A 17,572-nucleotide genomic window follows, 5' to 3' on the forward strand; every position below is an offset into this window, starting at 1 on the left:
TCCTCATCTTCATTCATGCGTATCCTGCAACATTCAATGTCCACATACACTTCTGCATAATCTTTGAAGCTTAAGTTTTCTCATAAGTTTAAGTGATGATGCACATGCTCAAATATTTCTTCTCTACTATTGGACTGTTCTTCGCAATTAATAGAGTAAGAAGCATGCCAAACTTCACACATTGCATCATTCAAGCAATGATGTAATGTGTGATGTAAATTCAGCATGTTTGAAGCAATTGGCAATCACTTTTTCTTCAACTTCATCTCATGCTGAAACACATTGCCTGCATGATGTCAATTTCACATTTAATTTTGCTTTCAAGACAAAGCACAATTTTGTTTAATAGTTCAGTAGTTTTTCTTAAAACACTAGATTACGCCTTGACCAAAGGGCTGAAGAACTGATGTCATAATTGGTGGTAGGTACTCAACAGTGATTGCACATAGGTTGTTTACTTGACAATTAGGGGTGCAATTATCCACAAACAGCAAAATTTCCATTCTTCTCATTCATCCTGTGATCTAAGTCTCTGATCCATTCTTCATAGATTTGGGATGTCATCCATGCCTTTGGTTTGCTCAATACATAGTTGATAATGCCTTCAAATCTTTAAAGCATCAAACCTTCTGGGCATTCCAGTGATTAAAAGAGAAGCTTCTCTGTACCAGACATGTTTACTGCTAGGAGAACGGTAATCCGTTGTTTGGCTTTTTTTCCACCACTGCATTTCTCACTTTTACATGTAAGTAGCAGCTTAAAAAAAAAGAGTTCAGTGTCATCAGCATTGAAGATGTCATTGTGGTCATTTGTCAGAAAAACATTTTTTAAATGATTTTCCTTCCATTCCTTTGTAGTGTCAAGTCCATGACTGCACTTTCGCCACACACTTGTTTGAAAGACAAGCCATGATGAGTTTTAAATTTTCTGGAACTATCCATCTGAAATTTTAAATTCTTCAATAGTCATTCAATGAGAAAACGATCCAGCCTTAACTTTTAAAATATTACCATCTCTGTTTTTACATGCATCATCATTAGCCATTCCAAAAGTACCCTTTCAAGATCTGGATACTTTGCCCATTGTTCTCAAATCCTACCTGGTGCAGCAGATTTCTCTAAACTTTCAATCTTTTTCCGATTTTTCGGAATAGTGAACAGAGTACTCTTAGGAATGCCAAACTGTTTGGTGATGTCAGTCTTGCAAAATCCTAATTTTGTCTGCGATTGGCAAAGCTATCCACTTTCTTGGAGCCATACCAATAAACATACACTCTAACTAATGAAATTAACTTCTAGCCAACGTTCATTTCATGACTGAACTGCGAGAAAAGAGCATGGGAAATATTAACAAATGATTTCTTACAGTCAGGCTGCAAGCTTGCCAGTTATTTCAATATATTTGAAGCATTCTGTCATTTTGAAATGCAGATACTCTAATAAAAAAGTAAAAATTCAGATTAAGAAGTAGAAATTTATAGTCATTATACTGAAATCCTTTTATTTTCAATGTTATTGTACGGAATGTAAAACATCATTACGTTAATGAGAAATTGGCCGGGACCAACCACATAACGTGTCGGGATGTTAAAAAGAGTCTCTATAAAGAGCATCAACTGTATAAAATATATGCATGAAATATGTAAAAGATAGGAGTATCTGCAAGAAATAAGCTAGAATAATATGAAACTTTGTACACAATATATACAAAATGTGTATTGTTGTATGCCATCAATCTTAAAGACTTTTTCAAAGATCAGATAAGATCAGCTCTGTAATCAGGGCCATACATATGTCTGAAATGTTTTCTTTTGAGCAACATCCAAACTACTAAAGATTATCATTATTAGTCTAGTTGTCATTATTACTATTAATCAAATTACTATCAGTAATAATACTGTTTCAGTCATCATGCAGAAAAGAACAAAGCATTTTTGTCTTTGGTGGCCCCCTTCCTCTCTCTGCTTGGAAGGGCACCACTTCTGTTTTGTAATTGGACCAGGGCACAGTGCCTGCAAATGGAGAAACAATGACAATGACAAGCTCTGAAAGACTGCTTCTGACCTCATCTATATCAAAAATAAATTTGAAATTTATTTATTCAAGTAAAGAAATTCATAAACATTTATAAGAATAATACAATTACAGAGGATTTATTTATTTATTAAATACACATATAAGCACAGCATATATGAAGTTTACCAAATGTAGGACTTTTCTTCTTTTTTTTTTATGAAAACCCTAAACACGAGAGGTATTAGAACCTATAGTACTTAGTACCGTCCTTGGGTTGGAGGTTGAGAAGACGAAAGAAGATATTTGTTGATATTAGACTTGAACTTCTGTAGACTAATTTTCAGGAAAAATGTACGAAGGAAGGTTGTTCCGGAAAACGGCAGTTCAATGAATAAACGAGGAAGATGAAAAGTTGCTTCTGTGAGTTTTAAGTTGGACAGTAAATCGATGTTGGCTGGTGGCGGCACGTGTTTGGACTGTGTTGAAAGAGAGAGCGTGATTTATAGAAGCCAATTCAGAAGAACAATGCCCATGGAAGTATCTGTAGAAAAGGCATGCAGCAGAAACAGTACGTCTATGAGACAGCAAGCGGAGAGACCCTGTTAGAGAGGAGTCATTAATTAACCTAACTGCTCTCTTCTGAATGAAATCTAGAAGCCTGAGAGAGGTTTTGGGGGGCACCGCCCAAGATGTGGGACCAATATTCCATGGTAGGGTGGATTTGCGATTTGTACAGAGTGAACAGCTGTTTGGAAGAAAAGTAAAAAGAGAAAACCAAGTTTTTTAGATGCAGAGGAAGCAATATTTGTAATTTGCTTGTGCCAAAGGAGATTAGAAGTCAGGGTAATCCCCAAAAGAGATATATCATTTGGCCTAGAAATTGGAGTGTCACCAAAGATAAGCATAGGAGCAGATGAATCCTTTTTTGCGAGATATAAGACAAGACAGTTTTAGAAGGATTGAAATCAACTAAGTTGTCTTTGCCTCACTGGAGAATTACCTGGAGATTGGCATTTAAGGAATTGGTAGCGGATATTCGAGAAGTTGAAGCTGATTCGACAGGGCAAGGTTTCTCAAAATGGAAAGTGGAATGCAATGTGCTATCATCGGCAAAACTATGGTTAGGATTTCCAGTCAATGGAAGAAGGTCATTAATATATATTTAAGAGGAAAAGAGTTGGAGAAAGAATTGAACCTTGGGGGACACCAGCATTAGTGAAAACGTTAGAAGAGAAAGCCATCTACCATCACCCTCAGTGAGCAATCAGAGAGAAAACTGGATAACCAATTACAAAAAACAGTTGGCAAACCATAAGTTGGAAGCTTGTTTAGAAGACCTTCATGCCAAACATGATCAAAAGCATTAGTATTAGCAAGGGCACATGATGCAAGAAAGCAAGTTTATATAGCATCAGCCAAAAAGGGAAAAAAAAAAAAAAATCTGATTTCGCCCATCTCCTCGCTCCAAATGTTTGTCAAGTTCTGACTTGAATCTATTTAAGCTATCAACTGCTACAACAGATGGAAGTTTGTTCCAGCGATCAACCACCTTCTGTCTAAAGGCAAAATTCCGCACATCTATTCTACAACTGTCTTTCCTCAATTTGAATTTATGCCCTCTCAGGTGATTATTCTAAGCAAGAGGAAGAATCCCATCAGCACTGAGCATGCTCAAACCATTCAAGGCTTTATACACCTCAATCAGATCACCTCATAGGTGCCTAGTCTCCAGACACTGTAATTCAAAACTTAAGTTTTTTCTTCGAAAGAGTAACCCCTTTTTCTGTTCACTAATCTTGTTGCCCTTCTCTGTACTCGTTCCAACAGCTCTGCATCCTTCTTAAAATGAGGCCTCCAGGCCTGTATACAGTGCTCAAGGTGTGGCCAGACCATTGCCTTATACAAGGGGATAATCACCTCCATTTCCCTTCTAAAAAACCTGTATATCATTGACAAGACACCATTAGCTATTCTTGCAGACTGTCTGCACCGCTCAGAAAACTTGATATCTGCCTGCACAATTACCTCCAGGTCCTTTTCATTCTCTACCACTGTCAGTGTGGTACCACAGAATTGATACGTTACTCTGGGGTTACTGCTTCCCATATATAGGACTTTACATTTGTCAATGTTAAACTTCATTTGCCACCTCTCAGCCCATCTGCTCAACTTTTCTAGATCCTGTTGCAGCAGTGTACTGTCATTAGTGTCATTAACAACCCTGCCAACCTTTGTATCGTCTGCAAACTTGGACATTAAGCCTGATATACCATCATCAGTATAATTTATAAATACAGAAAACAACAATGGACCCAACACTGAACCCTGAGGGACTCCACTAATAACATTAGCCAATGAAGAGCAGTGTCCATTGTTTACCATTCTTTGTCTTCTCCTACTCAACCATCCCTTTATCCATAGCAGCAATTTGCCTCCAATGCCACACTTCTCCAATTTGTGCAGCAGTCTTCCATGTGTAACAGTATCAAAGGCCTCTCTAAGATCCAAATATATGATATCAAAGTTATTCTTTGCATCCAGTTCCTTTGTGACCATATCATAGTATCCAGTTAAATTGGTCAGGCAAGACTTTCCCTTAACAAAACCATGTTGTGTCTGAGCTATAACTGAAGTCTTGTCTAGATGATCCTGCAGTGCTTCTTTAACCAGTGCCTCCATTGATTTCCCTGGAACAGAAGTTAAACTAAGAGATCTGTAATTACCTGTGTCTCGCTTTGATCCTCCTTTGTGGATTGGGGTCACATTTGCACATTTCCAGTCCATGGGTACCCCCATCCCCTGAGTCCAGGGAAGCTCTCATAATTATGGCTAAGGGTTTGCTTACTTCCTTTGCCACCTCCTTTAATATAACTGGATAGATTCCATCCACCCCAGGTGCCTTTCTTATGTTTATCTTCAACAATTTCTCCTTCACTCCTCTCAGTTATTACAAGATTATGCTGACCGGGCTAGCCGGGTGGGTAAAGTGCCTGCCTGGCAACCCAAAGGTCGCGGGTTCGAATCCTGCCTCGGGCTTGGATCAAAGTACTGCAAAAACCTTGGGAGGTGCATTATGGTCACAGAAGCCGATGCGCCAACAACTCCTAAAAAAAAAAAATAAAATAAAATAACAAGATTATCTAGCTCACTGGCAGAGTTGAATACACCTCTGGCATTCCCCTCCCTAAATAACTCCTGATATGCGAATGCAGATGGAAAATATTCATTTAGTTTGTTAGCTACGTGAGCAGGATCATCAAGAGTTGAACCCCGCCCCCCCACATATGCACTAATTGGACTCCCTCCAGTCACTATCTGGCAGAGTTGAGGTAGCAAGATTATACACTAGCTGATCCAGAAGCCTCCTAAAAAGTTACCAATTGGTTCGGTCCGGTGTACTAACTAGCGGCCGGCCTGCGGATACTGTTTTAGAGCTGTACACTCGAAATGTAAGGAAGATTGGATCTCATCATGATGTTCATCATAACCTCAAAAGTCATCAGTCATACTGCATGATATAAGAGATGGGGAAGGGTTGTCCGGAACTTAGCTCTGGAGACTAAACATGGGTTCCACCACTTTAAGCCTCCAGTAAGCAAAATGGTGGTATTTCACCATTTGATGAGAGTCATCTATCACCTAGTATTGCCTGGTACCACAGAGGGATGGCATTCCTCCATGTGGTGTGGGTGCCACACCTTGAACGCTGCTTACGTTGATTAACATCTGGGTTGTCACCCACAATGTGCATGTGCATGGAGGTTATACCCAGGGTTACCAACAGTCCCACCATCGTGAAGGTGTGAGCAAAGTATTTGGCTGAGAGAGACTGTCCGGACTTTGTCGAAATTGGGTCCACTTGACTTGAACGTCACCTGAATATCAGTTCCATCATTTTAAGCATTTTAGACTCCCAGGTAGCAAGTACAGCTTGTCTAGCATATTTGAGAGAATGTCTGTGATGACCTCAAGGACTATGACTAAGTTTATTTTTTAATAACAGTATTTCTTAATTACTAATAATATGTATCAAAAATAATTGTGAAATATTAAAATTGCCATTTGTGCCACTCTGGTAGATAATTTTTTATTTACATTTAGTAATTTCTGTAGCACTTTTGAGAGAGGTGCTGTCACTTATGGGTTAATATTGCCTTTAGACATTTTTGATGTTCAGACATTTTTTGACGTAATCTTTTTATATGTCATAGAAATGATATATTGTATGGGTTATTACTATTGTGATCAATCTCCATGTAACTGCCTAACATGACATGATGTATCTATTTATACTGTTCTTTCATAAGTTCATGCTATTCTTGAGTTTGCAAGTACATATTTGTAAGAAATAATGAAAAATTTATTTAACCTCAGAATGGGTGATAAAGATAGAAAAGTATATAACTTAATCATAATTAAAAGTGTGAAGTATTGTGATTTATTTCTCTATCTACTATTCAAAAATAATAGTTACTAAATATGTTCCTTACAGATTGCCATGGAGGCTATTAGAAATATTCATACAGTTGCATCTCTTCATCGAGAGGAAGTGTTTTATTCTAATTTTGTCAAAGCATTGTTAATTACACAGAGGTGAGGCCATAAATGATTTCTGTAAATTATTTTCTCTTTGAGAAGTTTAGAGTTGTATTATGCACTCTTAGGTCTATGTTATGAAATCCTAATTTATAAATGGTTAATAAATAAGTGTTTGCATGGCATTTAGGATCATGTGCGCGTGTGCACACACACACAAGGTGTTTCCTAGCATGTGGGCTGTTCTTTCAGAATTGATTCAGGATCTGAAAACAATAAAATAAAATTTGTTTAAATGTGTTTGATTCTGAACAGAGCTATGATGGCTGCTTGAATTTTAAAAAATTTCTGTGGAGATTTTGATGATAAAAAATAATAAAAATAATAAATAAGAATAAGCAGACACTAACCTATTAAAATGATATTCATATTAGGTACATGTTGCTTATTTTTATTTATTTTTAGGCATGTGACAATTTATGTGTAATGTGTCTACTGTCTTCACCATTTCCTTTCAGCTGCATGTAATAACTTGGCTCCTAGTAAATGGATTTGATTTTTACAATATTTTATATTTTTATATTTTTCTCTCTCTCTCTCTCTCTCTCTCTCTCTCTCTCTCTCTCTCTCTGTCAGTCTGCAGCCTCTTTTTATACCTTATTTGTTCAAGAAATAATTATATTGTTTTGATGATTAACTGCAGTGCTACTGATGTCATTCATCATTAGTTTCAACTAATTGTAATGGTGTTATTAGTTTGCATTGTGAGTAATCAGAGCATTACGTTAAGGGACAATGCAAGATTTTTTCCTTTTTGTGTGGGGTTCCTAACTTGCTTAAGAATAACATCAACAGCAAGGATAAAAAGCTGGAAATAATTATAAGAATAAGAGAAGCAAGGTTTCTATTGTTGGAGAAAAGTTAACTATGATGCACTGATTATTAGAGTGAAATCTTGAAAATTTAACATTGGCATATTTATTTTTATTCGTTTAGTTTGTTTACTTGCAGTTCTTCCAAAAGAAAATCTCATTATTATGGTATCACCTTTGGTGTTGTCCAAAGTATTCAGTGTTTTGCGTATTCAGCAGTCACATATTATGGTGGAATCTTGACTGCAACAAATGAAATTTGGTTTGGGAATCTTTTCAAGTAAGTTGATTTTAAAATATTTATTTATAAAATAAATTCACTATTATACATTAATATATGCTTCATTAATATTAATATATACACTATTATACACTAAAATAAAAAGCCTCTATTAGTGTATATTAAATTTATAAATATTAAATTGAGAAAACTTTAATTGAAGGCTACATACAAAACTTTAATTGAAGGCTGCATTTTGAAACTCCTTGGTTTCCTCATCAGTAGCAGGTAGCATAAAAATATAAAATTTCAACAAGTGCTTACATGTTGCTGCTGAGGTGAATGTGAAGAAACACTTTTTTTATGCTAATCTTAGTAATAACATACTAATAACATATTAATATACATATTATCATGAGTACAAATCATAATAATCCTAATTGTATTAATAATGCACAAATTCTGGAAAAACTATGTATTGATTATAAACTTTGTAGTATGGAATAATTGACTATAAAATATTTCAATATGTAAATTTTAAATGTGCTTATAGCTACAGTTTTCTAACCTTTGGTGTTGTTTACTCAAAGCTTAGGAAACTGTAAAGTCTCCTCAGAATGTGATTTTCATAATGAGTGTCAATCATTACCATGTGATTAAGTTTACTTATTTTATTAGCTTTTTCCTTGTGTGCACTCTTTAACATGCCTTTTGACAATGACTTACCCAACAGGAATTGCCCTCATAAAATCTTATCTTATTCTATACCATTCCATTTTAATTGCATCATAGCAACAAATATTCAAAAGAAGTGTGTTTCACTGGTGGAAGCTATCATTTTTAATTTTTAATGGTTTACTTTTTGTATTAATTCACATAAACTATAGTAGAAAGAGAGGGGAATTAAGTTATAATGAGAAATGTTTTCTATTAATTTTTTTGAGTATTCAGTATACAATTATCTTTCCTTAATTTGAATCTGTGTCCCCTATTGTGCATCATCCTAGAAACAGAAAATATGTTTTCCTCATTAAATTTGCTAAACTCTTTTATTGAGGGTTTAGTATCAAACCACATTAACTACAGAATCATTTTTTAGTTAATGTTTTTGTGATTAACCAAGAAAAAGTCATTTGACATTTTCTTGGTTTACAGCAAATGTACTTACAGCCCAAGATAACTTGTAAAGTACTAGAAAGATACAGTTCTATGACATGGTATGCATTGTTATTTGAATAAAGTTAATGTTGTTTGACACTAAATCCTTCTTGCGTTAAACTAAGTAACAGATGACTTTCATCACCCAGTGCAGTACAACCACTTTGCTTATTTAAGGCTTTGAGTTTTCATAACAAAGTTCTGGCATCTCCAAGTCTCTTTTCTCATGATTATGGTTATGTCTTTTGAGGTTATGATGGACAGCATGGTGAAATCCAGTATTTCTTGTATTTCAAGGGTACAGCTTTAAAACAGTGTCTGCTGAACTTATTGGTAACTGTCTAGGAGGTTACTGGATTGACTAGTGCATACTCTTGCTGCCTTTAATCCATCAACTCATTACTGGAAGGAATTCAAGTAGCATGTGCATTTGTGAGACCCTGCTGAAGGCACAATAAATCAAGAAGCTCGGTTATTATTGTGGATTATTGTGTGACACAGAGCAAAACAGAAGGCAGAATAAATAATGACAAGTTTAATACTAATTGTAAAACACACACATATTAAATATTAAATACATACAAAAGCTTTCAGTTATTATGGTAACCTTCATCAGTCAAACAATAATTAAATATTGCATCATACAGTTTCATATACATGACTGGCAGTACACGCCCTTTTGTCCACACTCTTAAATGTCAGTTTGACTGATGAAGGTTACCATAATAACTGAAAGCTTTTGTATGTATTTAATATTTAATATATGTGTGTTTTACAATTAGTATTAAACTTGTCATTATTTATTCTGTCTTCCGTTTCGCTCTGTGTCACACAATAATCCACAATAATAATGAATCCAGAGTGCACAAGCCTCTTTAATTATAAGAAGCTGTGTACATTCTTGCTGTCTGAATGCCACATCTAAAAGTTTCACAATTCATATATGTTGCCATCCCTCTCCTCAGGTATTTACTTCATATACACCAGTGTATCATGAATAGTCAAGCTAACAGAACAAACGTATCTGTGAAAAGATCTAAAGCTTCCAAAAACAAAGTTAGTAAATTAGATACTGTTCATTTTATGTTTAAAGTATTATATAAAATAGGCATTTTAAATTATTAAAAAAAAAATATATATATATATAATATAAACAGAAGTAGATAGCCTGGTTAATGCTGAATTTTTGTGCATGTAATGGCTTTATACACTTAAAATTGGATAAAACTAACAGTTTTAATTGTCTGTATTTTATGTTTATAATTATTTTTTAATAGAATTAAAAGTTAGATTATGGTATAGTTTAGGGCTAAAGCTTCAGGTTACGTAAATAGTTTAACTAATGTGCAAGTTAGTGCATTTGCATAATTTCTGTACATAGCCAACTACATAAGTAGTTATAAATTATCATATTGTGAATACCTTCACAATCTCATATTGTGAATACCTTCACAACGAGTTGCCATGATATTGCACTACATCGAAAAGTAACACTTCACCACAGGAGAAGACTATTGTTACTTATTCTCAGCGGATACCATCACCCATATGGCACCGTTTCGGAGCTTATTGGCTCCTCATCTGGTACCTGTCCACCCACTGATGAGGAGCCAATAAGCTCCTCATCAGTGGGTGATGGTATCCGCTCCGAGACGGTGCCATATGGATGATGTTTTCCGCTGAGCTGGGAATAAGTAACAATAGTCTTCTCCTATGCTGAAGTGTTACTTATTCGAGGTAGTGCAATATCATGGCAACTCATGCAATATCATGAATTATTTATATATTTATTTTATTTTTTTATCGTTCTATTTGGGTGTGTTTTTTTTTTTTTTTTTTTTTTTGGCTGGTTCAGCATAAGCCATAGGCTTTCTTGCACCATACGGCCATTACTGATACTAATACTAACTCGTTGTGAAGGTATTCACAATAGAGATATACTTAATGATGCCAATTTATAACTACAGTCAGTCCTCGTATAGCACGATAGTTGTGTTCCTAGAAACCCTCATGCAATGCAAAATCGTGCAATATAAACAACCAAGATTGAACACACATTTGTAACCAAAACATTACCAAACACAATAAATAATTGTAATAAAATACGTAAGTATTTTATTACAACTATTACGTAATAAAATATTGCTAATGCTTTTGCTTCTATCATAAGCAAACTTGTTTTTTGTTTGATTTTCTATCCAAACAGATGACAGCCATTCCATCTCTTCCAATTCTTTGTATCTTAATCTAATGGATTTTAATTACACTTTCAGTTGGTCCTGCTATAAAAGTTGTTTTTATTTTCTCTGCATTCTTTGTAATTCTCGGCGTTGTCTCATTTAGGTCTGTAGCACGTGCAGTATCACATGGTCTTTCATTTCGCTCAAAGCGCTTCACAATTTCATATTTTTTCTATATCGACAGAGGCGGACTGGCTATAAGCCTTCCCGGGGAAACCCTGGTGGGCCAGAGGCCGGTGTGATTTTGGCCATAAATGCTAGTATGAGGTCACTACAAATTTTCCCGGGTAAGAATTTTTGACCCAGTCTGCCTCTGTTTATCGATATTGCTTTTATTTTTCTCTCTGAATCTGCAGTGTCTTCAACAGGATGCTTCCTTTTCACACCTTTTAAGCATTTTACTCATTTTTAGGGAATAAAGCCCAATTACAAAACGAGGAGGCACGCTTGATACACATAAACAAAGCTGCGCGCGTGTAGCAACTGAATAAACAACACCGTAAAGGCAGAGATTAACACCTCACATTTTACTAAAGCACATTTCTAGGAGTTACTACCATAAAACAATAAAAACAATTTTCAGTTGCGTTTCTGCTAGTGGAATCTGTTATAAACTGGTAGTAAAGTCGATCTAATTGCATTTGCGATTATACTGATAGCTGGAATTGTGTTGGTTTTTATGTTATTATGGTGAAATGTGTTTCCCTTTCACTTATATAAAAAACATAAATACATTTTCAGAATCTTCTCTTCATTCCTATCGTGTTGCTTTCGGTTGGGGGTGATTCTGCGTTCGACTGCCATTTCTTGTAAACACAAAGGCGAATCATGCATAAGCGAATTCGGTTCGTGTTATATAAGGTATCGTTCCCCTATTTATAAATCGTGTATGATTGAATTCATGTAATGTAAACACGTGTTATACGAGGACTGACTGTACTTATGTAATTGGCTATGTACAGAAATGATGCAAATGCACTAACTTGTAAGTTAGAATTAAAACTTTATGTCCACACATGATAAGAGGGATTATATGCTGAAAGTCTTGTGGATTAACTCGAGACTTGAGAGAATCTACAAGGCTCTATGGGAAAATTTTTATCAGTGTGGCCCCCATTTGTAGGTAGAAGGAATCTGTTTTGTAGAAATGGTATTCGTTTAAACAAAGGAGGTGCAAGTATTTTTGCTAATATCATTGAGTATACTCTAAGGGATCAGAGAAACTGCTAGTTAGGGGAGATAGGTAATTTATATCCACGTTTATATGATGATAGGGGTCAAAGTAATGCTTGCATTCACCTCATGAATTCTTGTTTGTTGCCACAACAGCCGATATTGATAAGCTATCCTGAGAGTAGCAATGTTTCAAATGTTTGTTTGTTTGGTTTTTAGGAGCATTAGCAACTAAGGCCATATTGCTCCGGGAATATGCGGTGGTCATTCCCTGACCTTTCCGCATCCTCCGTATTTGGTGATCACGGGCTAAAACCCCGGTCTAATCAAGAAGCGTGTGCTACGCATTGCTGCTCCTGCCCACCTGGCTACAGAGACGCCTTTTCAAATGTGGGCGAAGATAAAGCTTGGGATACAAACCTAAATAACTTCAAGGGATGTATCAGGGTAGCAAACTATAAAAGATTACTTGGTCTCAGCTATGTCTACAATAATGTCAGGAGTGTTGTCAATAAAATGGCTGAATTTGAACTCCTGTTTAGGACAACTAATGCTGATATAATAGGGCTAACAGAAATGTGGTGCCACCTGGAAATTTGTGGTGACGAGTTCCACTATGGTATGTATAATGTATTTAGGAAAAATAGGGAAGATATATGGGGTGTATGGGTCGTGTTTCTTATCAAAAACAGCCTGAGCATGAAAAGAGCTTTTGCTGAGTCTGAAGTTATGCCTGCAGCATAGAATCTGCATGGTGTGTGAGTTAGTTGGAAGCAAAGGAACAATGAGAGTGGGAGTAATCTACAGACCAGGAGATTGTGAAGAATATAACGAGAGTCTTTACATGCAGATGGAATGGGCAAGAAAGTGTGAATGTCTTATTAGGGGTGATTTTAATCTGCCCCAGATTTATGGAAATAAGTGGGAGGGAAATTCACCATGGGAAATACTTTTTTAAATAAACTAGATGATTTTTATTTGTACCAGCATGTTAGAGAAAGTACTAGAGGTGAGAATATTCTTGACCTCATCATTACTAACAAAACAGATTATATCACAGTGATTAAAGTACAGGAACCATTGTCAGGAAGCGATCATTAATTGTCAGTTGGAAGATGAAGAAAGATGTTGCAGTAGTTAAAGGTAAGACATGGATTTTAACTTCATAAGAGGGGACTTTGACAGTTTAAAGTGCTATATGGCATCTGTGAATTGGGTGGATCACTGAGGGATCATGAATATATTTGAATTATGGAATACTTTTAAAGCAAAAATCACAGAAGCCATGAATGCATACATTACTTTAAGAAAATATGGCAGGAGGAGGAGGATGCCGAAATGAATGACTGTGGAGCTGGCTGGTGAAATAGAGCAGAATAAGATAGCATGGGACAGTTACAGAGTGATGTAAAGATCACTCTGTAACTTGATCTGTTATGGTACCACAAATAAATTCAAGAGGCCAAGGCTGTGTATGAGATAGCATTGGCTAAGAGAACAAAGAATGGGGACAAGGAATTTTTCATGCATGTGAATACAACAAAGAAGAGAACTAATCAGATTGGATCCTTGTGCACTTGGTGTGGGAAAGTCATAGATAACCCAGCTGATGTTGTGGATGAATTGAATAGGTACTTTGCATCGGTCTTTACTGAAAAAAGACCTTTTGTGCTGAGGAGAGGCTGAGCCATATGAAATTAGTGATATTGTAATTGCAGATGATTGTACTAATGTGTACTAACATGGAACTTAATTAAAGACATAACTATTGTCATGGGTAAAAGGAAAGAGTTTTGATTTCATAAGGGTGACTACAGTGGCCTCAGACAGTTTTTAAATTTTATGCAGTGGGACCAACTGATGTTGTTACCATCAGCAAATTCTAAATGGGAAGCATTCGGGGAAGTAATCATAAAAACTACTGGGCTTTTCATACCCACAAAGAAATACTATTCAAGGCTTAGACCTAAATGGATGTCAGATGAACCATTGAGACACGTGGCAGAGAAGAAAAATGCATGGGGATGAATATAAATTATCAGCTGATACAGAAGCCTATAGGCTTCTGTATAAGTTAGTCTGTACATATAAGTTAGTCTGTAATCAAGTCACAAAGGAGGTTAAGCAAGCTAAGGCAGATTAGCATTAGCAGAGGCGTATGATGCAAGAATGCAAGCTTATACAGCATCAGCCAAAAAAAAAAAAAGTGTACCCTGTATGCATGAAAGATGTTTTACGTGAAAACATCTTTGACGAAAATCAGAACCATTTTAAAATTGAACAACTAGAACCAAGTTATGAACGACGCCCGCTACTTAATCTACCAAATCAATGTTAGTGACTAAGTTAGCATCATTAGCTTCATTTAGGAAGTAGCAAGCATGAGCTTCTGCTCACACCTACAACTACCCAAATGTCGTCTCGCATTTTGGTTACCAATCAGTTTTACTTCAGTCCAAAATATTTAGTATGAATGATGTAATGTTTTATGCTAATGCCTACTACTTACTCTACTGAATCAACGTTAGTGACTGAATTAGCGTTATTTAGGAAGTGATGTAATTTGCATCATTTCCATTTCACATTTTCGCCAATGAGCCAAACATTGACTGTCAGACTGAAATTTAGTAGGTGCCGCCAAAGATGTTTTCATATATAAAAAAAAAAAAACCCTTTCTATTTCACCCATCCATTTGCCCCAAATGTTTGTCCAGTTCTTTGAATTTATTTAAGCTATCAAATTCCACAACAATAGAGGGAAGGTTATTCCAGCAATCAATCACCTGCTGGCTAAAGACAAATTTCCAGACATCTATTCTACAACTGTCTTTCCTCAATTTGTATTTATGCCTGCTCAGTTGTGTAATCTTATCAAGAGGAAGAATCCATCAGCATTGAGCTTGCTCAAACCATTCAAGGCCTTATAACACCTCAATCAGATCACCTCACAGGTGCCTGGACTTCAGACGCTGCAATTTGCAGAACTTAAGCCTTTCTTGGTAAAAGCACCCCTTTTTTCCCATCACCAATCTCATTGACCTTCTCTGTACTCATTCAAGCACTCTACATCCTTCCTAAAATGAGGCCTCCAGACCCATATGCAGTACTCAAGGTGTGGCCTGACCATTGACTTATACAAAAGGATAATCACATCCTTATCCCTGCTAGCAAAGTTTCTATATATCACTGACAAAATTCCATGAGTTGCTCTGGCAGCCTGTGTGCACTGCTCACAAAACTTCATATCTGACTGCACAATTACCCCCAGGTCTTTTTTATTCTGCACTACCCTTCTAGATCCTGTTCCAGTAGCACACTGTCATTACCAACCCTGCAAACCTTTGTATTGTCTACAAACTTGGACATTAAGCCTGATACACCTTCATCAATATCATTAATAAATACAGAAAACAACAATGGACCCAACATCAAACCTGGGGACTCCACTAATAACATTAGTCCACATACAGCAGTGTCCATTTATTACCACTCTCTTTTTTCCCACTCAACCATCCCTTTATCCATAGCAGAACTTTCCCCTTAATGCCATACTGCTGCAGTTTGTACAGCAGTCTTCCATGTGCAACAGTATCAAAGGCTTTCCTGAAATCCAAGCCAGCAGGTGGTTGATTGTTGGAATAGGCTTCTATCAGTTGTTGTTGTGGAAGTGGATGGTTTAATAAATTCAAGGAAAAACTAGAGAACTCCTTGAAGGGTATGGATGGGTGAAGTGTGTAGTTTTTTTTTTTTTTTTTTTGCTGTTGTTACATAAGTTTGCTTTCCTGCATCATTTGGCACTACTGTTGCTGAACACTGGATATTATTTTTATTCCCATGTGCTGGTTGAAAGAAAGAATGAATGAATGATCTACATGATAGATGTGCAGAAACTAAATTTTCTCTTTTCATGAATAAAAGTTATTGCTTTTTGCTCCTTTTTTTCTCTTTTTTTATAAATTATGAATTATTACCATTTACTATTGCCTGTTATGTTATGTGCTACATACATTAACTAACTTGTTATAATTACAATAGCTTAGAAAATCAGCATAGGAAAATGCAACTTTTATATTTGCATATTCCATAGAGCCCATATAAGCAGATTTCGTATATTTACATTTGCCCTTGTGAAGGGGTTAGTAAGTAAAAGGTGAAGCATTAGAGTACTGCAAGCAGAATTTAAAAAAAATCATAAATGTTTTTTGGCAATATAAAAGAAAATTTGGGACCTGACAGTCCCCACACCACCACCAAACTTGTTATGATTGATGATACCCACCAGAGGTGGGTATCATCAATCATATTGCCTGCCATCTATCTTATGATTGATGATACCCACCTCTGGTGGGTATCATCAATCATAAGATAGATAGATTGAACATGTCCTCATGCTCATTAGGGGCTACTTAGCCAGTCTTGGATAGGGTGGAAGAATTAGGTTTTTTTACCCTCAGTAAGTTACTCTGGATTTTTCAACCTGCAAAATATGAAAATCAATGCACTTCAAAACTGTACAAACTGTAATACCACAAGAAATGGTGCACTATGGACTGAGTAGCTGTTATATTCCAAAAAATTCCCATAAAACAAAAAAAATACTAAGGAACTAGTAGTGCCCATTCTTTTATGCCGAAGGGCTGCATTGAAGATTCCCTGGGACTCTGTGGGCTTTATAAGGAAAGGATTGGTTTGATGTGATACAGTTTTGCTCCATAACAACTAGTAAAGACATATGGTGTCTTCTTCAAAAATCAATAAACTCAGCTGCAGTATTTAAGCTTAATAAGAAAATATTTTTCTCCAATTTATATTTAATTATGAGTATCAATAAAACCAAAAACAGTTTTTACTGTTTAACCTTCTATAAATAATTTTGAAATACTTATAGCTGTGTCACATGTATATCACAATGTTGGGGTACATATTTATATCTGAATACCCTTGAAGCTGACTGATGTTCTTCAAAGCTATAGTTACATAGTGTACCTCTAGGATGTCTAATTTAACTTTCATAATTTTCAAAATTCTTTTGTAGGCCATACTATACTTTGAGCAGCTCTGTTCCAGTCTAAAATGCTGGCTATATACACTGCCTGATCTTTAGGACCACGAATGTTCTGGACTAATGCAACAATCTCATTAATTACATATGGTGTCTTACATATGCCAGAAAGTACTATACAGCTGTGTGACCTGATCAATGCCCAAATCAATTCACCAACAATATGAAACAGACAGGATCTCATGGACTTTTGAAGAAGAATTATTGCTAATGCATTTAGCAGTTGCTACACCAAAGAGGGCTGCTGCACTTGTCTGTGTGTTCAAAGACTGGTATTATTCAAGTCTCCAGTGAAT

General features: G+C 35.9%; 1 protein-coding gene across 1 annotated transcript in view; it reads left to right on the forward strand.

Annotated features, from left to right (window-relative positions):
* LOC150090694 (ATP-dependent translocase ABCB1-like) overlaps positions 1–17,572 on the forward strand; it is a 382,558-nt gene that overhangs the window by 308,421 nt on the left and 56,565 nt on the right. Inside the window, exons 19-20 of the mRNA XM_090369148.1 lie at positions 6,508–6,608; positions 7,563–7,703. Of these exons, the coding sequence (XP_090225274.1) occupies positions 6,508–6,608; positions 7,563–7,703 (242 nt within the window). The remainder of the gene's footprint in view (positions 1–6,507; positions 6,609–7,562; positions 7,704–17,572) is intronic.

This window comes from Mastigoproctus giganteus, chromosome 1 (assembly GCF_048544385.1).
Source record: "Mastigoproctus giganteus isolate SK-2022 chromosome 1, ASM4854438v1, whole genome shotgun sequence".
In the NCBI taxonomy this organism is placed as follows: Eukaryota; Metazoa; Arthropoda; class Arachnida; order Uropygi; family Thelyphonidae; genus Mastigoproctus; species Mastigoproctus giganteus.